The following is a 22,580-nucleotide window of genomic DNA, read 5'->3' as shown; positions in this document are numbered from 1 at the left end:
TCTCAGCCACACCACATACTGCTAATGCTGTTTCTAGTAAGAAGAAGGGGCTTGTTTTAGAGGCATTGAGGCCAAGGTGCTTCTCAAATATCAAAATGTGTGTTGGACTGTGCTGCACAGATGACTTTTTGGCTCTCTGCTGTGCAGCCACAGGAATAAGAGGAGGTTATTGGCTTTCCTTCCCACTCCTTACAATTTAAAGCTGTGGCAGGCATCTGAACTGCTTGATATCACTCACAACCTGTGTTCCAGTGATTTATGGCCTGTTTGTGATTTGTGTGTGAGGCAAATTTAGTAAGCACAAAGATCTTTCTTCATAGGAGCTTGTTTTCTGTAAGGCAAGATGGGAAGCTGTGTAGGTATGTTGCTTTCTTCACAGCACTGTTGAGGGACAGTTTAGATTAAAAGCAGTAAGAGTGAATGTATTTGCACTAGGAAGGAACACGAAGATTTTTAATTCACTGCAAGTAGAAACTTGTATGTGGATGGAAATGTGGATAGAAAGCATGACTCGGGCCCAGTAAAATCTGAGATAACTGGCTACTTAGTTTTTTTATCTGAAAGGAGCAAAAGAAATAGAGCTGAAATTTTCTTTCACTCCAGCTGTCTCTGATGATCACTTAAGTCACATGAGTTGTACAGCAAGCTCAGGTGCTACATTCCAAGTTAGTGATTATTTTATATGTACATACAGCTACAATATGTTATTGCATGCCCTTGTACAAGGGGGAGTGGAAGAGCAGGTGGGTGAGAAGCATGTAACGCTATTCACTAAGCAAGTTGAAGCCAACTATTTGACATCTGTACACAGTATCTGAAATCACCATTTAAAGAACTCTTCAGTATGTCAATGGATCAAAAGTCCTTGGGGATTGTTCTAAGAAGATCCTTAAGCTGTAGTGTCTGCAGCACTGGAGACACTTACTGAGGGATATTTGTGAGCAAACAATTGTTACAAAAGAAACTTTCCCAAGAGTTTTGATGACTGCAGCAGATAACTTGAAATGCAGCATGTCTTGAATTAAGAGTTCAGAGAGACAATCAAGTTATTGTGGCATGAAACTTCTTCACACTTCAGCTGGGCCATAATGACTGTTTGTGGGTGTGTCTTTAGTCCATAGAAAATGACAATGCAGGGACCAACAACATCCTGATCTAAATGGTGGATGAAGAAGGTGTGCAGCTGTTGAATGTGATGTGGTTTTGTGTGTGCAGCCAGGCAGGCAAATGAAGAGGCTAAAGCGTCCTTAAATCCATGCCTGACTTAACTCTGACTGCAGGCTAAACTACTTCGTGTTTCTTTACAGTTGGTCTAGGCTGAAAGCAGGCATGAGGACAGCTGCCATCACTCAGTTAATGTGCAGTGACCGTTCCTCCAAATAGAATGTGTGAATGTAGAGAACTGATCCTACAACCTAAACCCACAGCATACACCCTACACAGTCACTTCCTTTGCAAGTTAGAATTAGAAAAAGAAATGTATTTTTGAGTCCTGTAGTCCAAAGATGCAGATCCATGTACACAGATTCAGACTATTCATTCTGGCAGCATCTGGACTCTGGCAGCAGGTCTGTCCTTCCTGAACATCTCCCTCTACTGACAGCCTTAGGGCTGGTCACAGGGGAAACAAAAGAGACGACAATAATGTGTCCAGCAAAAAGTCCTGCAGCATGTTATGGGCAAATGGCTTGGCAGGAGATTTACGGCTACATATGAAGCACTGCAAAGAAGATTAAGATCTAAAGTTAAGCCGTGTTCCTCTCTTCCTCTAATATTTTTCAGACTGGTGGACTCCCAACTAATGTTTGGTGGTAAACTGACTTTAGAACATCAGCTGTGCCCATTTCAAATGTTTTTCTATTTGCTCTGCTGCTCTTAGTGATGAAAAAAAAATTTTCTTTTCATCATCATCACCCTAAATCGCTTTAGCTTTATATTTGGAAAAGATTATAGACTTCATTAAAAAATGCCTTTAGGAAGGGTATTTCTTATTCTGAGTCCAAGGTTATGTTTTTACACATGGAAAGTTTGCCCTAATTGTTTCACATTATACTTCATGCTTAAAAAACCTTCTTTTCCCCCTCAAATGAGTTGTAACTGGCTCCATTCCAAAATAACACATTTGCTTTTAGTCAGCTATTTTGCCTAAATAAGTTAGCTTTCATAAAACAGAACAACATCTGTTAGGACTTCTTGTTTTATAACAAGTGTATCTATATATTTTACTTTTCACAAAACAGAGGGTTATGCCAGATAGGAGGGCACAGCATGGGTAGAAGCAGACTGAAATCTCAAGTATTCCTACTGGGGTATTCACTATATATATTTAATAGTATTCTTATATACTTTCCAGTTATATAGCTATCAGTGATTGGAGTAGGAAGTAAAACTTACAGGAATTAGCCATTAAATCTACATAAATATATGTAAGCATAAGTGAAAAACATTGTAAATTACAATATGCATCATAAACTTTATCAGGTTCATATTATAACATAACTGGCCAATACTGCTGAGTGTTTGGGTAAAAACTGTAGAGGAAAGAGACACAGTTCAATTTAAAATTGCCTTTCTATGGGAAACACCCATATCTTGAGGGGTTTTAAAAATAATCCTTTGTAGAGCAATCTTTTAACTCATCCACAGCAGCTTTTCGTTAACTGATCTCCCTAGGCTTTGCAAAAGAAAAAGTGAAGAAAGGGTTATTAACCCATTGCAGCAGGGAGGAAAACTAAGGTGAAGTGGCCTTTTCCAAAGCTTGAGGGAAATGGCAAGGGAGGATGAAAAGCACAAGGATTTTACATTAGTGGCAATCGTGGTTCTGAGCTTTAAAGTCTACAATACTGCTAGCTTCTCAGCTAGAGGGTCCCAGTGTTTGGGAAGGTGGAAGGCATGAGGCAGACTGGCTCCACTGCCCTGGCTATGGGACGGGCTGCATCTGACCAAGATGATACACATAAGTGCTCTTCCTTGATCTTTCATGTTACCAGCATGTTGGGGTTGGGGAGGATATCGTTCATGAGTGCTAGGGCACAGGACAGAGGACACTGCTCTCCATGTGCAGTGATCCACCTCCTCCCTGTGCCCAAGGGGCTTCATTAATGGCATTCAGAGAAACTGGAGCAGCCTTAGATGTGTGGGTCAGACCTCTGAGCCGTCTTTGGGGCTGCATCTGCAACACACTGCACTTCAACTAATTCCGTCATATAAATCTTTTGAACTCAGAAGCAGTGGTGTGCAAATGTGGCTGTGCTGATTCCAGACTTTACTGCTAATGAAGTCTTCCTGTGCTGCTTGCTTTTTAGAAACTTTCCTGCTTAGGTCTTTGCTAGGTGAAGAAATTCTTCTACATCATGCTTCATTATATAGCGCAGATATATGCTAAATATGTCATACCTACAGGGTGAAATGACAGTACTGAACTATCAGAGGCTAATATACTGTACATTATCTTCCCCACTTTGTTGTCTGCAGTAGGGAGTCTGACACCTAATTAGTGCAAAACCCACCGGTCTTGTTAAACTGTGGTCACCCCTATTGGTAATATCACTTCAGCTGATCAGGTGCTAACCGTGGGGAGATATTATATGTACAACTTAATTAATTACAAAATTTCAACTTCCTACACATTCAGAGTGGCAGCTTCTTACAAATATCACTCATATCTGTGCAGGAGAACCTGTTCCTTTAAGAAAAAGTGATAATATCACTTACTCTACACCACATCTTAAAAGATGAGGGCATTCAGTTTGTAGTAGCTTCTTCTAGGCATAATGTCATTTCAAAAAGGCCTTGTGCTGGCAAAAGGGACACAAACCCTCAAATTAGCAGTAGTTTTAAGTTGTGTTTGCAGTCAGCAGTGCAAAACGCTGGTTATTCACATGCCTTCGTACTCCAGACTTGGTGCTGGTTCAGCCATGGCCATTGCAAACTGACTCCTGTTGGCTTCACTGAATGACTTTACAGTGCACACATGATTAAATGCATGTTAGAAAGCAAGCAGGGACAGTGACACTGAGCAAGAGAAGTGATTTCTGCTCAAAGCAGAAGAATATGAAAGCTGGGAAGAGAGGGAGAGGATTATACAGTCTCAAACAATATGACTGATGCGTTCTTAGTAGGAATGAATAAAAAAGTATAAAACTGACTTTCAATATGTTTTTTAATGTTTTTCTAGATGAACTTAGAAGTTTAACAATGTGATGGACATTTCATGAAAGGTGCAGACTCAGGCTGAAAACTAAACAATTTTGTAGCCAAACATTTTTTAAGGAAAAATCCCTTCATCAAAAAAATCTGTCTGCCAACATAGCCTGCAGAAGTTACACACGGAAGACAGGGACTGGTGATTATGAAGGAGCACTTGTTTATTAACAGGAGTTGTCTGTTCTAGAATCTTATTTAATTTTGAAATGTTCCGGTTAAAAAAAAAAAAAAAAAAAAAAGCACACCATGCTTTCCTTTCTCATCTGCATTTCATTAAATGTGAAATAATAAATGTAAACCAGTTTAAAGTACATTCTAAAATCATTAAGTGTAGTAGAATAGATTTTTCTTGTTTCTCCTCGGGGGGCCCTATGTTTAGTTGATACTACAGTATACGAAGAATGTAGGACTAAGCACTAGTTACAGAACATCAGAGCACTGCTGTGAGCTTATTTTTTTAACCCAGATTGTAGTTTCTCTGTGGTTACTTGTAGCAACTGTATAGATGGACATGGCATGATTGTTCCTTACCAGCTCATTGCTGCCATCCTCATCAAAATCCTCCTCTATCCCATCAGTCATATCTTCTCCATCCCCATCTGCATCTGGCCCTCCTTCAATTGGCTCTTCTGTAGAGTTATCTGCATTCTCTGATATGCACTCCTCTTGAATCAAATCAGCATTATCTTCCATTTGTTTCTTTTGAGCTTCTGTAAGGAAAACATACTCTGTAGAGATTCAGCAACCTTCCCTATTGATGGCAAAGAAAAGTGCTCTGAGGAAGAAACCTAAGCTTTCGCCCTCCAGAAGTGCTGGTTTTGTAAAAATCAATGTGTTAATACCTACCAGATAAATATGATCAAACCCCTTGTTTTCAAAAATTAATGCATAAATCAACCGTAGTACCAACATGCTCATCTATCCCATGCAGTGGATGAAGGCTTGATTTACCAGCAGATCCAGCTTTTTGATTTTCTGGACTTTGCTTTGCTGTGGGAATCCAGTTGGCATAGTTATTGTATATTTATTTATCTGCAGCTAATGAGAAGTGCATAAATCTCTATGCTCTGAGAAGCAGAAGGCTGTTAATTGCCAATAAGCGAACAAGGATTTGTCTGAATTTGCTGTGAATATATCTCAACAACCATACAGATAATCAACAAATCCTTCTAGGAAACTGAATGTATTTTTTATGTTTCCCCCATTGGTATAATGTGCCTTAGCCCAGGAGAATGCCTTCCTCCAATTACCCAAATATAGGCTTCCTATAATTTCTGCAAAGCAGTGACAAGAAAGACCATTTCCATGGAGGCCCAGAGGATCTGGCCCGGTTGGCTTACTGCAGATAGTTGCATAGTTGTGATTACGTATTGTGAGGCTCCTGGATGTGCTGAGGAATTTCATCCAGCCAGCAGAAGCCCAGAGGAGGATTGAGGGAGGAATGACATAGACAGACTGGCCAGAAGAGTAGTTGGAGGGATCAGAGTCTTATTCCTAGGCACATCAGGAGTTTAGATGAAAAGCTTTATGTAATCAAAGTGAATATGGGTCAGAGCATTGGTTGCACATAGCTCGAATACCAATGTCTTTTCAGTTTGAGGGTGACAATACCCATCAATGATCAAATTTCTAGAACAAAACCATCCCTTTGTTAGATTGACTGTTCTGTAACACCACTAGTGCATCACTTATCTTGTTGCACAGCCAATGAATCTGCAAACGCCTGTGAAGCTCTGTATTTTTCAGCTCTATGAATATATTATTATTTTACTATAAATTATTAGCAGTTGCATGTAATATTAAAATCTGCTCGTACTTTTCTGTATCTTAAACCTAGGCATTTGTCTTTCCTTCTGCCTCTGCACATTTATTTTGCAACTTACATTCATCTTTTCAGTCTTTGTTAGTCTTTAGTCCCTCTTTTTCAAATTAATTTAATAAAGACATAGAACAATTAAGCTTAGTCCCTGAGTCACATAATTTCTTCAGAAGGATTCTTGGACATAAAAAATAAAAAGTCATCTATACAATACTGTGCTTTATGCAATACCATGGTAGTTATAAGTCATTGTGTTACTTGCCTTACTCTTCAAGGAAATGTGGATTGAATCAGCTATGCCTACCACCTTCTGCCCCACCACCTTCTGCCTTAAGTCACTTCTAAGATTAACCCAGTTGTGGCAGTGACAACTGAATCAACTTTGGTCAAGGCTTTCAAAAAGGGTTCCTGAAATTACGGACTTAATACATTTAAATGGGAAAACTTAGGATACAGCTGCTAGAAAATTAGGTCACTCAATTGTCTGAATGAGAACATAGACAGGGTTCTTCAGAGCAGTTTAAAATACCAGCTCAACATCTAAGTTAAGAAGCTAAACTTAAGGTTTTACCTTTTGGCACCCATCTCTGATGTTACAGGGAGAATATTCTCCTCTAACAATTTTTTCACCTCAGAACAACTTCTTATCCCTGGCTTCCTGATTCAGATTTTTACAAACAGAGGACCTATCCGTGCAGTTTCTCTATGTTCAGGAAATCCTCTTATCTATATTCCCCCTATTGGAGTGATCAGGCATTGATAATATTAAAAGACAGAACATCAGCTGTTGCTGGAAGAGTTTTCATGCAGCTGTAGAGCAGTAACCAATGTATATACTGAGCTTGTCCAGCTTGTCTGTTTAACCTATCATATTCCTCCAGATGTATAGCTCTTAGGATTAATAATTAAATATTCTTCATGAGAGTGATGCAACTTAACCAAAAGGGCAAGGTGGTGGCTTGATTTTTGTTTTGTGTAACTGGCACATACATCCTCTCCCTGATTCCAGTCTTAGTGAGGCTACACCTTCTGGCAGAGGAAAGTAAGAAATAACGTTGCCCAACCATAGAGAAGGAACAAAATCATCTCACATCTGGCACGATAAATGAAATAGTTCAGCTACTGGTATAGCTTTATCTTACACAAATCTTTTTACTGATGAAGCAATCATCTGTGGACTAATCACCCAGGCTGCACAACCCTTTTCGTCACCTCAGGAGACTTAAGTCGAAATCCAGGTTTACTGGTATGTCTGAGGTGTTTTTTCTCCTCACATCCTCCAATGAGAGGCAAGGCATATGGGGGATGGGTTCTGCACCTGATGTTTAAAAACATCAACAATTTGAAATCAGTTTTTAATCTCTGAGGATATTATTCATTGCTTGTCTTCAAAAGGCATAACCGTATGATTCAATACAAATTGATGTTTCCCTCTTTGAGCTGGTTTCTGTTTAAATGCGTTCACTACAGTCCTTCAGCAAAAGCGAAAATTGGATACCCAAAGTACAATGACATGCAGGTTGTTTTGCATAGTAATGGATTTTATATAAAAGCTCCCTGAAGTAGGAATGTACCATCTCAGAGCATTTCAGTACACAGTGATTCAATGGAGTGCCTTGCAATTACATCTTCACTGGTGGTACCAACTTTTATCTAACTTGCATAAAGTACAAAATAGAATATAATGAACGCATATTGTGTATGGTTCTCCTGAAAGAGATAAGCACACTCTGGTCTAATGATTTACCTTAGACTTGAAAAAGAACACTCAACATGTTTTGTGGGGTAGTCTAACAGCTGAGGGATTAGTCCCTGTCTGCCAACTTAGAAGATGATTGTAAATAAAAGAGCTTTTTCTAAAGAGCTGATTTGTGTTGTTTATTGTTTGTTTGTTTTTTTTTTTAAAAATTGTTAACCACAAAATATTTTTCTGTAATGTTTTGTCCTAGGAAGACATTCATTAGAGTGATTTCTGAAAGCAAGCAGGAAACTTCTGGGTTCAGAGAGATACTCCCATGATAGATCAGGAAATAGGGCAGGCACATGGGATCCAGATCTATCTATCTATTTTGCTGGTGTCAGGTTCATAAACGTCAACTGCTAATTCCCACCAATGTTTTAGAGTCTTGATGGAACTCATGTGTCATGCTGGGTCTTTTTGATTCCATGTACAGATTTGAGTTAGGCAAGGGACACTAATCTGAGTGCCAAGACACCCAGGCAACTGCAGATTCTGAGGCAGAATTTGTTTCACACACTTCAAACAAAATACATAAAAAGTTTTCATCAGAGAATGGGAGGGGGGAGGGGGAACACTGAGATTTTTAATGAGATAAAGCTTCCATTTCCCCGCTGGCTGTCATCAAAATCACCTCGCTAGTACACAGCCCCTGTACAGAGATATACTGTGTGATTTATAAGGAAATAGCAAAGGTAATACAATATAGATAGTGGTAAGGATTGAGATGGTTTTCTATATATACTGTGGTGAAAATACAACCTTATAAATCCCTTATAACTGCTCAGCATGGCTTTAAAGTGCTGCCAGGTGAGATCATTCAGCTAACACAATGTTCTCTGCAATGACAGAAATAAAGATCTTGATTGAATTAAAAAGTAGTGTTGGATTTTGTCATTCCCAAGGTTTGCGTCAAAACATAACATTTCAAGCCAGAGAAAAGCTGAACTAGAGGTACAAGCAGGTTTACAGAGATGCCACAGCTTCACACAATAGCTTTGATTGGAACAGATCTTTAGACTTTCCAAGTCCAACCCCTCTTCAAAGTAGGGCCAAACTCAAAGCTTGGTCCATGTCCATGGGACCTTGGACCAATGGGTTTTGAACATATCCTAAGATGGAGCTACTACAGTCTTGCATCTCTTTTCCTTATATCAAACAGGAACTTCCCTTGCTGTAAATTGTAAGTATTGTCTATTGCCCAGGCAATAATTCCAGGTACAGACTATCTAATAATTCTTAATGTGGATAGCACAAACACCCCCAAGGTCAACAACCTCTAACTTTATTCTGTCCAGTGAATTTTTCAGTGATGTTTTGTTTCCAGACATCTAAGTTTGGAATATTTTATTCTTTCCCCCACCCCACATACTACACTGTAGAAAACAAATCTTGAAATGATGTTGCGTGCTCTGTGAAGAATATTAATTTATCCTCCCGATAGATCTACCAGAGAGTTAATTTACCTTGCTTCAGGCCTCCATGATGTAGAAAAATTTCTGGAAGGCTTCCGTTCTCCCTGGTCTGTCTGCTTGACTGATAACTGAGTTCTAATTTAATTCATTTGACTACAAATTGCTTTCACCTACCTGCTTCAGCTTTTTGCTGCTTTTCAATCTTTTCCAGTCTTCCTAGCAAGGAGTCAATTTTTGTTTTGATTTGAGTTAATTCCTTCTTGATTGTTTGCAACTCATCTGATTTCACTGTGGAAAGAGAGCAAAGATGCAAAACGTGAAATAAACTATACTTGCAACCCCCCATGAAATAAACGTTCTTTTTTCTTTCCTCTGTGGTACAAAGTCTACTCTCTCATTTCTGTCAGTATTTTTAGAGATTTAACTTGTAAAATGAACATTATGAGCTAAAAATGCTGAATCCTAGGAAATCACAGGATTCTAAACCCTAATGGCAAGAGGTTCTGTGAAGTATATTGCTCTAGTAAGTATTTCAGGCAAAACATCTCAAGGGCATTCTTAGAAAATTCAGGTAACTTTTACTGAAAAACAGCATATAGTGAAAAAAAAATTCAGATATGACTGACAGTTCACAGTCTTGAAATGCTATTTTGCTGGACTATTTTGTAATAATAGTGACAATAATAAAAAGATTCCTCATGGTAGCAGTAGGTATTTTTCACAAGAGTGCATGGTGACATAAGCGCTAGGGCAGCCAGGAATGCAATATTACATTCCAGTCAACAACTTTATTGCAATAAGGTGTTAAGTATTATTTCTTCAAAAGCTTTCAGTTCTGCTAGTTTCTTGTACTTTTCCAGCTGTGGATAACATATGAAAATATTTCTTTTTATGATCACATCCAGTGACATGGAGGCAACACCTATAAATTAAGAGCTGAAGTTTCCAGCTCTTTGTTGCATTGCATCGCTCTTCATTTATGCTCATTATTGCACTCCCATAGTCTTAACAGAAGAAGGAGTAACTGCTTTCTTTGGCAGTGTTTTGGCTTCAGAAGAGCTCTGCAGGACTCATGAATTACCTCATTATTCTGGCATTATCAGGATATGTTTTTGTGCTCAGACTATAGTCCAATCAAATCCACTTGCCCTGTTTATACTAGGATATCATGTTGAAAAGGGCAAAAGGAGAAAATGAGGAGCCTGTGCTAGCATGGGAGAATAAAGCCATTTATAAAGATCAAGAGTAGGTAACACAGTTTTTACTCTTACAACTCCTGTAGGAAGAAATGGACCATGACCTTAAACTGTGAGGGACTGACAACGGAAGAGCACTGAGCAGGATTAGTTATCCACCCTTACTGTTGCTGAAGGAAGGTGTGCATTGACTTTGGTGTGTGAACCAGAGCAATCGGAGGGACTTCAGTGAGCATGGGAAAAGGGATGTTCTGCCATGGAGAAGGACACATTCCCTTTCTGTCCAAAGAGTCTCCTGGCTGCATCTTGCTGTATCAATCCTGTTCAGTGACTCTTGGACATGTATCCTATCATGGTGTGTCGTGGGTATTTTTTATAGGACAGTCAATATCTGATGATGAAGTGGCAAGAGACTGCCTGCTTCAGTGGTAGTGAGTATGTGTTTGCTTCAAAATAGGCTTTATTGCAAACTTGGAGCATATTCACTGAGGTAGAACAAAGGTTTTTTATCTTAGAGTTTGGGTCATATGGATTATAGTTAATAACAAGTCAGCTAAAGGCAGTAGGTTGCTATATGCAGTAACGAACTTGTTTAATCATGTGCTTACATTAAGAAATTGCATATCTGACACTATGAAACCTCTGATCTCTCGTTGAATGCATGGTAGGACTTAGAGAACAAATATTAAAAGTAACCTTTGTGCTAGACCCTTACATGCTATATAATATTTGATGGAATTATTCTGTATATTTATAGAGCAAGGCCTTAAAATGTTCTTAGAGAAATAATGGGTCACTGCCCAATCCCCCAAATATGTAACAAAATGTTAAGATTCTGGCAACTGTATATTTAGAAGGTTACTGCTTCCCCAGGGGCAGTGGCTTGTCCATGCTGAGGTAGGAAGGCGGCACAGATTTCAGGGTGAATTGGTGTGAATCTGCCCAATGAGAAGTGGTAAGTGTTTGCAGGAGCTCACTATGGAGCCAGCTGGCAACACAACCCGTGTGGCCAAACTGTTGTGTTAGAGGTGCTCCCTTGAGCTGACAAAAAAGCAGGCTTGCCAAGGACAAAAGGTCAAAAGTCAGAATCAACACTGCAAGGACCTAATGGTATTTGTTCCCAGTCTAAAAAAAAAAAGCAGAAAGCATTTGCACTTCTGAGTTTGGTAAGGAAACAGGCACATATATAGGGTTACTGTTCAACTAAGGTCAAACCTTCTGCTTCACAGGGGCTTCTCTGTAGTGTCTCAGTGAGAAACCGGTTTGGGAAGAAGGCTGCACCAAAGGGAACACAGACAACAGTGAGGATTCAATAACAACAAAGGTGCTATAAATGACTGAGGATCTTTATTGCTACCTTGCAAAATTTCCCTATGCCAAAACTGTTTCCTCAAGCTTTGGTCACTGAATCTGTAATTCATCATTCACTTTTAATGAGGTGATTCCATCATACAGTCAATCACTTCAAGTTAACACTAAAAAGCACTGAAAGAAACAAGGAGAAAGATTTTTCAAGAGATCTGCACAAGTTCCAAATTTCCACTCTGTTTCCAGCATTTTGATGGTGTAATTATTTGAGTTGCTTATTGTCTCAATTTGCAGGGAATTGCACAAATCTTCAAAATCATTCTCCTAGAGAAATTCCACTCTCAGTTATATTGTACTGAGTATTTCTTTAGTAAGCAGCAATTACTAAAGACAAATTATGAAGGGTCCTGATGGACAACAAGATGAATATAAGCCAGCAATACACCCTTGTAGGAAAGAAGGCCATCAGCATCCTGGGCTGCATTAAAAGTGCTGCCAGCAGGTTGTGGGAAATGATCGTTGTCATGGTTTAACCGCTGCTGGCAACTAAGCACCACACAGCTGCTTGCTCACTCCCTGCCCCCAGCAGGATGGGAGGGAAGAGAACTGGAAGGGTAAAAGTGAGAAAATTGATGGGCTAAGATAAGAACAGTTTAACAAATAAATAAACAAAAATAATAATAACAAGAACAACAAAAATAATAGTAACAATAATAATGATGATGATGAAGAAGAAAAGGAAAATAACAAAGAAAGAGAAATAAACCCCAAGAAAGACAAGCGATGCAAATGTGAACTATTGCTCACCACCAACCAACAGTTGCTCAGCCAGCCCCTGAGCAGTGGCCTCCTGGTCAACCTTCTCCCTAGTTTATTGCTGATCATGATGTCATATGGTATGGAATACCCCTCTGGCCAGTTGGGGCCAACTGTCCCAGCTGTGCCCCCTCCCAGCTTCTTGTGCATCCCCAGCCTACTCACTGGAGCAGAAAAGACCTTGACTCAGTGTAAGCACTGCTCAGCAATAGCGAAAACATCCATGGATTATCAACACTCTTTCCTTCACAAATCCAAAACATAGTCTCATACTAGCTACTATGAAGAAAATTAACTGTACCCAAGTCAAAACCAGCATACTCCTCTACTCAGAACTTGTGAGGCCACATCTGGAGTACTGTGTCCAGTTCTGGTCTCCCCAGTATAAGAGAGAATGAAGAAGACAAAGCCAGACTTTTTCAGTAGAGCCCACTAACATGTCAAAGACAATAGACACAAAGTAAAGCATGTGAAATTCCATCTAAATTCAAGGAATAGTTTTTTTTTCCTTTTTCTTTTCTTTTCTTTTCTTTTTTTTTCTTTTTTCTTTTCTTTTCCTTTCTCTTTTCTTTTCTTTTCTCTTTTCTTTTCTGTTTTCTTTTTTTTTTTTTTTTTTCTTTTTCTTTTTTTTTTTTCTCCCCTGTGAGAGTGGTCAAACACTTGCACAGAGAGGCTATGCAATTTCCATCCTTGGAGATATTCAAAAGTCTTCTGGACACAGTGCTGGGAAACTTGCTGTAGGTGACCCTGTTTGAGTGTGACAGTTGGACCAGGTGAGCTCCAGAGACCCCTTCCAGCATCAACCATTCTCTGCTTTTGCGTTTCTGTCAAATAGAGCTTGGGAAGAACTTTAGGCTTTTTAAACCCAGTGTTGTGACAAAGACAAAATGTAAAGACTTTAAATACTGTACTTCAGATGTCCTGGTTTTGAGTATACAAATTCTCCTTCAAAACATCACAGTTTGTTTTTTTTTAAAAATTGATCTCAGGCAAGAAATAGAGCAGTTGATAAACATGAAACCAGAGCTGCATGTGCCAAAACTGTTAATCTGCTTTTGAGTAATAGAATAGGAAAATAAAGTAGCTTACTGATTTTTTTTCCCTATTAGCAGATAAGCAAAGGCCAGAAGGTCAGAAATGCATGTTTTGAAAGGGGAAGAAATTAATAATGAATCGAGGCTCATCAACAGAAAAAGACAGTGACAGAATTATCCTTGGTATAGTTGTAATCTCAGGCTGACAATAGGCTATCACTATAATGCAGGCATGAGACATGAGAAAGAAAATGCAGTGCTAAGATGTGTCAAATGGTGTATTGTTAAAGATGGAGAAGTACAATGCTGTTTTACATGGACTTGGTGAGAGCTCATCTGGAATAGTGTGTACAGGTGAACACTGAATTCGAGCAGGTACGTGGGGAGAAGGCCACGAAGATGACCATGAGAATGGAAAGCCTGTAGTGTGACAGAAGTTTTGCTTGTTTGCCTGAGGCAAAAGAAGGTAAAAGGAAATAAAACTTTTAAGCCAAGACAGTGTTGGCAGAAATGGATATGAACAAATGAGAAACAAATTTAAATGGAAACTAGAAGAAACAAGAGACAGACAAAACCCAAACCTTAATTAACTTTAAGATGGAGCTTAAAGGATTAGATGATGTGGCTACTTGCAACAGTAAGGAATTAGATTCAGTGACCCTTTCCATCCCTCTGCCAGGAATACAAGGGCCTTCCAGAACGCATCTTTCACTGAAGCATCTAGCACCAAAGGAGACAAACTGCATCCAGCTCAAAACAGGACATTTAAAATTGAAATAAATCGCATTTTTAGAAATGAAAGTGCTACTGTTGAATTACAGCTATATTTGTGAAACATTTTTTGCCATAACTACAAATTGATTCATCCACAAAACATGATTTAGATTTCTTTGGAAAGAAATTTCATGTATTTTATCTAAGCCCTTCATGTTTAATATACAATATTTTTATCATACTGTATTAGTTTAGAATTCACTGGAAAATAGGTTAATTTATGAAGCTAAATATAAACTATATGACTCAAAGTGAATTAATTTAAAGGCATAATTCAGTATCTATTGTAACATCTTTTGTCTACTCCTTAATCTCAAGCGCACAGGGTATACAAAATTTGGTTAGTGTTTTCCTCCTGCTTTCAAATGTGTGAAATGAAAGTGCGTACTCCAAGAGCTTCAGTTTCTATATTTTCAGAAAAGTGAGTTTTTTCCAGTTCTAAATAGCAATCTGCATCTGCTGCTTCCTACTATTAACCTGAAGAAATACTATGTGTAGTTTCTACCACCAACATGTTTCATTCTGTGAGTTACTTATGATAATGTGGAAATATTGTTTTATTTTTTTCTAGTCTTTGGAGTTAAAAAGAAAAAAATAAAAAATTGTACACTGGTCCTTGAGAAGTTATTGATTCAGGAAAGAAATAAAATCCTAGTAACTTATTTTGTGTTTTGGAAAAAAAAGTAGAACACATACTGTCATTTTTGGTAGAACATGAATTTACTGCACTGGCAGACATTATTTTTGCAGATGTACTCATCAATGAGCAAGGCATTTTTAGTATTGTTTTTATAACGTCTTTGCTGTGTGCCACAACAAACTTCTGTTTTTGGATTGATGGTTTTCAGAAGTGAGTCCCTCTAATCCTGGTAATTCCATTGAGGGGTCCCCTGTGTTTTGACCTTTAATACTACATGTATGGGTTCATTTTCTGGATCCAGTCTGAGTGTAGAGAACAGCTATGAGAAGAGTTATGCCTATGAGATTTCTACTGAAAACTGAAAAGTCTATTACGGGATGTCATCTCAGGAGAGTTTTGCTATTTTAGGGTGAAATCTTTCAAGCATAGCCAATACCATTTTGACACAGTTAGTTCTGAACCTGTGATTAAGCTGTTTTATGCTCTTGAATTTCATTAAACTCTGAAATGGCTTCCTTCCCACAAACTTGTTTCCTCTTATTGAAGAGATCCTTTCTTTAACTAGCAACAAATTACAATTAGAATCAACAGTGCATTAGTTCAAGGGATTCAGATTAGCAGTGTAGAGTAAGGGGCAACAAAATATCAACTTGCTTCATCCCACAATTCAATATAACCACCTTTTCCAAGAAAATGGCAAAAGAAGCCACAAAACATACTTTCTCTACTTTCCAACTTGAAGCCCCTAAGGGAATGGCTCGGTTATTTCTGTGATAAACATCTTAAAATAAGATGATTACATTCCTGTCCAAGTCAACAAAATCATGTTTCTACCTTCATGATGGGTTGGTTGGACTTGACAAAAAGGGAAGTAATTCTATGGGGAAATCAAGCATGAAAGCCTGTGTACTGTGTGTCTGACTCCTTTTAAAGGTGTGCTGCATGCAGAAATAATATTTTCTGCAATTTATTCCAGCACAATAAATAGTCTCTGCAGTTGTGTTCCAATTGCCATTGTAATGAACTGAGGGTATAAACCCAGCAGGGGTCAAAACATCAGCCCACGTTTCTAGTGATGCCTCTTGCAACTCTCAAGTGTTAGAGAAATGTATCCAAAGATGATCTTGTCAACTGGAGCACTAAGACTGACATTTTTATAATTCACATCATACCTGAATACACTGAAGGATACTTTCACTGGGACATAACACTGTCTGTTAGGATCTCTGCACTCCTGATTTCACTTCCATTAAATAATTTACAGGTTCTGCAACATTTGCCATGCTACGCAGGCAGTGTTTTAGAGGTCTCACAGCAAGTGAGTATGGGTACTCAGATTAGGGTTGAATCCTATAATCTATGTTACACATTACTGAAGTCCTGACATAGTACCACAAAATATTTCTGAGATACAGAATAAATAATAAACCAAATTTGGTGATTATTCTGAGGAACAGATATCGACATGATAATGTAATATGGTCCCATTCACTACAATGAAAATCCAGGATTCTGGGTGAGATTATTTCCTTGACATCTATTGGGATTTACTAACGTCCTCAGCTCTCTAGAAGAATTTTGGGTTTATTCTTGTTCTGGACAATGAGCAATATATACATAAAAAACTTACCTGAAAATAATTCATCTTGTCAAGGCAAAGTGAATCTAAATAGTTCATTCTTATTAGACCATACTTTAGGACAATTGGTGAATTGAATGCACTGGTACTGTTGTATTTTCATATGGATAAGAACCATAAAGCATGAACAAAGGAGATCTAATGAATGAATCTGTATGTGTATATGCTTACTAAAGCTTTTTTTCACTGTGCGAAAACCCGAAGATTCAAGGGTTGGAAAAGACTAACAAAATAATTTAAATTCTAAATCTACTAAAGCGAAGACCTGGAGCTGTAGGCTTTCTTTTAAATTAATATGAGGAATCATAATTCATTACTTAAAGTCTGGAGGCAAAAAGTAGCTATGGGCAAGTGGATTAATTCAAGATGCATATGAATATGTCTAGGCTCGTGTTCATCTGCCAGAGAACAAAGGAAGTAGTGCTCCTCCCAGACATTCTCATAGAGTGTGAGCGAGCTGCATAATATGACACCTAAATTTAAATGTCCTCCTCTGTGCTAGGTGTCAAAGCTCTTGTTATTGGTAATGGACATCTAGCCAATTCATTCACTGCAGACTTGTGTGTGATTCAACTATACAGCCCACAGAGCTTCTCTTTTTCAGAATGTCATCCTTTCCAAGGAATTGTTTGAGCTTCTTGTTCCTTGGGTAACATTATCTTTAGCTCTGTTTATCACATTTCCATTCTTTTATGCATGTTTATTACATGTTTTCTTTCAAGGTCTCTGATACCATCAGTTCATACAACAGGATCAAGAGTGGATCCTAGTGGCCTCACTAGAGGTCCATCTTCTTTGTTAGATGCTTGTGTTTGAGATTTGGATATGTTATTCAAGCAGAGTATATAATTGGCTCATGCTGATGCCATAATTAACCTCTCTTGCAGTAAGATGTACTGTTGGTGGACTCACTTATTTAATGGTTGTGTGTAAGACAACATGATGCTTTGTTGGCCAGTCTGGTACTGCAAGTGTCTTATTGAACTCCCTTCATTCTTTCTAATATCTGATCCCTACCTGATCTTTCTCTTCCTCTTCCAGTGACGCTTCCAAGGACAGTATCACTCCACATAAGGGGCAGGGGAAGACAGGTGGGTGCTGAAAGATGCACGAAGAGGAAGATGAAGTTCCTGGGACATACTATGGGGTGGGTAGCTTGGTGAGCATGGAGGAGGAAATGTCTATTGTTCATCAGCTTTTCTAAGGCCAACTCACTAAAGAAGGGTTGAACAGCCCCAAGTTGCCAATCCCTTTAGAACAGACAAAGACACTGCCTCTTTCTACCTTCAAAGGAATCTGGCACATCCCCCCCCACATAACCAAACCTCCCCCGCCCCCCCAGCTCACCCCCCACCAGCTCACATATAACTCTCAAGTTTTCACAGAAATCAGTGTGCATCTGTCTACAACAAGATTAATAGCTATTCTTTATTATCAGCTGTTCACAAGACCTCATGTTGCATAAGCAGTCAGGATGACAGATTTTAAATATGCTTTTTCTGAGGCCAAGGGAGTAGGTCAAATGGTTTTGAAGGGATTTCCTTCAAAAGTTATGTCAGTGTGCAGGCATGGCAGCTTTAGTAATCAAACCATTTTTTAATGCTAAAGGCTGAAGGTAGGAAATGACTACAACAAAGCTATATAGTGGAAGCTGTCTGCTCGCAAAAATTACTATGATCATTGTTTCAGTAATATCCAACTAATACGAGTAACTCACATTTGGATCCTGAGGATGAAGCCCCACTTGAGGTGGATCGTGATGCTCCTTTCATGGTGAAAACCCCTTTGCCTCTGCGAGTTGTTGTCACAGCCACACGAGGACGCTTCAGTGGAATCACTGCACGGGGTGGTGGAGGGACACGGCCATGGTAATCAAACAACCTACAAAAGATTAAGTCAGCTGGACTTCATAAAACCTTTTGTGATTTCATGTCATAGAAGCCTTGTCGACTAAATTTTCACGTTATCTTTGAGAAAATTACCCTTTGAAACTGTAATCACTTTATATCACAGTCAAATTAGATTTCAAGGACCCATGCACATTAAGTGCCATGTTCAGATTTCAGTCACAGACCAGTGCATAGCTCAGAGTTTTTTTGCATAATTTAAGTGAGGGATGCATTATGGGACTTTGTTATTTGCAGTATGGAAAATCCATAACCTGCTCTCCACATGATTTTATTGCACATGATTAACAGCAGTACATCTTGTTGTGGTGACATTTCAGCTCCTTTATTACGTGCATGGCTTAAATTCTAGTTTTCTATCTGCTATTTTTAAATATAGAAAAAGAAATAAACTTTTTTGAACCCAACCATCACCATAAAGAAATATCCTGCGGTTTGCAAAATAGCAAAAGACTCTTTATAGTGAAGGATCTGTATATGCTTCTGAATGCATGGAAAAGAGGCCCCAGCATACGTTCTCTTTATTGAAGAATGAATTGATGTAGAATCACTAAAATATCCAAGCCATGGGTAATAAAAAAATCTTGTTCAAATCAAAACCACTGTAGCAAGTAGACATTCAGAGAATTACCACTATGGTCAATAAAAGATACTCTACAACCAAAATGAACTAGTGTTCCCAAACAGAATAAGCCAATCCCAAAACCATAGTTATCAACAGCAGCTAACCTGCATAGAAGAAAATAAAGGCAGTAGAGAAGGTAATCACAGATACAGATATATTTAGAATATAAAAGCTACAGGCTTTGAGCATGACAGGTCAGGAGAAGAAAGTTCAGAAGATAAAGATTTGCAGTTCAGAGACTGAAGCAGAGGAGCAAGCAACATTCTCATAAAATATTCCCAAGTTTATTTCAAATTATACTGACAACTAGTAATTATGGAAATTTATAACTGCATGTTTAATTTTCACAATTCTGACTACTGTCACCCAGCTGGTCAGATAGATACACATTTGAAAACAGACACACAAGAAACAGTAATTCACCCACCATAGTTTCTAACCGCATGCTGAACAGATAGCACAATCAAACTTTAGTCTTCTACCCTGTTTTCTGGCAAGTAAACACCTAATGCTTAAATCCCAGGATCCTTAATGTTGTCTGTACCGTAATTGTACAGACAATACAGCCAGCTCCCTCCTTTTCCATAACTGCCTACAAAATGTGTCACAAAAGTCCTGTCACTGTCACCTGCACTGAACTTGAACTCCATGGCTTTGAATATTCTTATCGAATAAGCAGTTTCTAGCTATCGTGAGCATAACTAAGCAATTGTGCATTAAGATGAATGCAAAAACATTTTTTTTTACTTTTAACAGATATATTGTTTGTTGTCACTCATCATTTATCATATTAGATGATCTGCATGCAGGTTGGTTGCAATCTCTTGTTTGACATTACTGGAAAAAAATGTTTCAGAACTGTAAGATATTATGCAAAAAATCATGATGCAATTATTCCTCCAAAGGTGATTTTTGTCTAGCTTTCAATAGTTCATGTTTAGAAAATGTAGTGAAATGCAAAGCTATGTTTCTTTTTTTGAAATACATAAAAGGATTGTTATCCAATATTAATATTCTTTTATTTTTGAAATTATGCAAAGCTTTTGGGCTTGTGTTTCGTTGTGCCAAGTTCTACATATTTCAATCATATACTTTCTTAAAAAAAAAGCTTCCTTTTATCAGTTGTGAAGTATGCTGCTTGTTTTCCTTGTGTTTGTAATATGAGAAATGATACAAAAATGCTCAGTTCTAAAGCAATTCTTTGTCCCAGCAATCACTAAAGTGATATAACAGTGCCTTCTCTTTCATCCACCCTTCTGAATTGTTCAGTCCTGATCATGTCAGTCAGTCTTCATACAGATTTTATTTTGCAGCACTAATCCTTCTTGCTACCCTTTTCTGACCCTACCACTGCTCTAGTCAAGATAAGATAGGTGTATTCTACCTTCAGGGAGGCTGGAAAAATTAATGAATTTTAGAAAATAAGACCTATGGTTTGGGGTAAACCACAGAAATTCAGGAAGTTCAGGAAGTTCAGAAATTCAAAGAATCATGCCCATATTTCTTATTTTGCTTTTCCTATAGGCATGCTGATAGTACCTCCAACTCTCTGTGGGATTTTCTTTTCCATGCCTAACATATAGAGCTTTTCATCTTCTGCTTCCATTACCTTGGATCTAACAGAGACTGTTAACTTCCCAAAGTTTTTATTGTCAACAGATCAGTATGTCCAGCCTTGAGAGGTCAACCTTATATTTGGGTTTTCTACCACAGAAGTTCTGCTTGCTTAATCCTGTAAGATTTCTAAATCAGAAAATTATACCATTGAATAATTTATGGACACATTTCACTGTCAACAGTTTTCCATAATAAAACAGTCACCAAGACAGACACCAAGTTCCACAGAAACAAACTTTAATTCCCATAAGTATTTCTTTTGTTGTGAAAATGTAAACATTATAGTTGTTCATTTGTGCTACCTGTAATATACAGAATTAGGAAAAAACTGGAAACACGTAAGTTTAATATTCAGGTGGCATAGATCAGATACAGTACTGTTTTTAAAAACAATCAAATCCACGAATGAAATCTGGAGCCAGTAACCAAGTCTGTGGAAGTTAACTTTTTACAGGACATGAGCTGCTCCTACTGTCAAGGCTGGACTGAGGAGGATTAAACTGCACTGATGGCTTTTACTCTGCATATTTATAGCTCACTATTTCTAGCTCTGTCCGAAGCAAGCATGGTCATTTGCATGCAAAAACAAAACTAGTAGCTTAAATTGAATCAACCCCAGGAAAAAACAAAACTAAAAAATGGTTCTACTTTTTTCCTGCTGTGTTCCTAAGCAGAAAGGTCTATAGCACACAATAACTCAACTTCAGGGTGTAAACCGCTCCCTTGCAATAGTTCATTGCCTTACATAAAAGAAATCTCAGATTAGAAGAGGTTGGTGGAGCAATGCTTTGTTACCCTCTGACCCATGTGGCTGATGCTAACTAAACCAGGCTGCTGTAATGCAGACACAACTCATGAGTTGATCATCTGTGGTCATCCTTGTTAACCCCACGCTGTGGTGATTCTGCTGCATCTGAATGAATAAATTCCCACTGTGCTGAGCAAGGCTGTGCACAGGTACTCAAGGCACAAGTCACCAATTGCTCAGATATCCACACTTCTTTTCCTCTTATAGAAATACACGTTGTTTAACTTGTGGTTTACTTTCCTCAAGGTCCTTATAGACTTTAAACATTCTTGGAAGATACAGTTTGTGGGAGACATTCTATATATTTCCATACACATGGATGAAAAGACAAAGCCATGAGTTTCATACTAAATAATTTTACAGCTGCCACATGTTCCAGTGAAAGTAAGCCTAGAAGAACTCTGTAGGAAGAAACACTGAGCAGTTAAACCATCATTAAAATTTTCATCACAGAAATTGCCTGAAAAACTTAGAGAAGGAGAAGACCAAAAGAAGTGTTTAATGAGCATACATTTGGTGGTGGTAATCTTCTCTGTTTGTGATATGTTTAGATAGTGTTCTTCTGATACACAATAGAAATAATGAAATGAATAATATGCAAAATCAGAACAGACCTGTCTAACCAAATGACATGATTGCATTATAAACAAACAGTAGCAATGGTGTAGGATATGTACAAAAATATAACCACACATACCGATTGTAGAAATCATCTCTGTAGTAATCATAATCAAAGACATAACCACTGTGGAAAAACACAGAAAACCAAGAATGAATGGGTTTATAGAAAAATACACATTGATTAAAACTTTTGTGCTAATATTGGCTTACTCTCACATCATAAGCCCTTCTTGAAAGTCTTTCCACTTCTTTTCCGCAACTATACACTGCACATGACGTTTGTCAATGCTGTTGTCAGCTATCACTCTAGTATATTTGGAAATGTAAAGCCTGGGTCATGTAGAACAGTGTAAACAGTTGACAACACATGTAGAAAGGATTTAACATAGCACAGCAGCTCCGTAAATAGAGGATCAT

General features: G+C 38.2%; 1 protein-coding gene across 4 annotated transcripts in view; it reads right to left on the bottom strand.

Moving 5' to 3' along the window:
* Window positions 1–22,580, bottom strand: part of RALYL (RALY RNA binding protein like) — a 403,990-nt gene that overhangs the window by 14,318 nt on the left and 367,092 nt on the right. For 3 of the 4 annotated variants that reach the window (XM_040588212.1, XM_040588213.1, XM_040588215.1), the window contains 5 exons: window positions 22,240–22,287; window positions 18,303–18,466; window positions 17,603–17,683; window positions 9,353–9,466; window positions 4,738–4,916 (listed from right to left, as the gene is read on the bottom strand). In XM_040588212.1, coding sequence (XP_040444146.1) covers window positions 4,738–4,916; window positions 9,353–9,466; window positions 17,603–17,683; window positions 18,303–18,466; window positions 22,240–22,287 — 586 coding nt within the window. The remainder of the gene's footprint in view (window positions 1–4,737; window positions 4,917–9,352; window positions 9,467–17,602; window positions 17,684–18,302; window positions 18,467–22,239; window positions 22,288–22,580) is intronic. The other variant, XM_040588214.1, reaches the window with a different exon arrangement.

The sequence above is a fragment of the Falco naumanni genome, chromosome 3, assembly GCF_017639655.2.
Source record: "Falco naumanni isolate bFalNau1 chromosome 3, bFalNau1.pat, whole genome shotgun sequence".
Lineage (NCBI taxonomy): Eukaryota > Metazoa > Chordata > Aves > Falconiformes > Falconidae > Falco > Falco naumanni.
The sequence above is the reverse complement of the archived record's forward strand: the minus strand, read 5'-3'. Positions and strand labels throughout refer to the sequence as shown.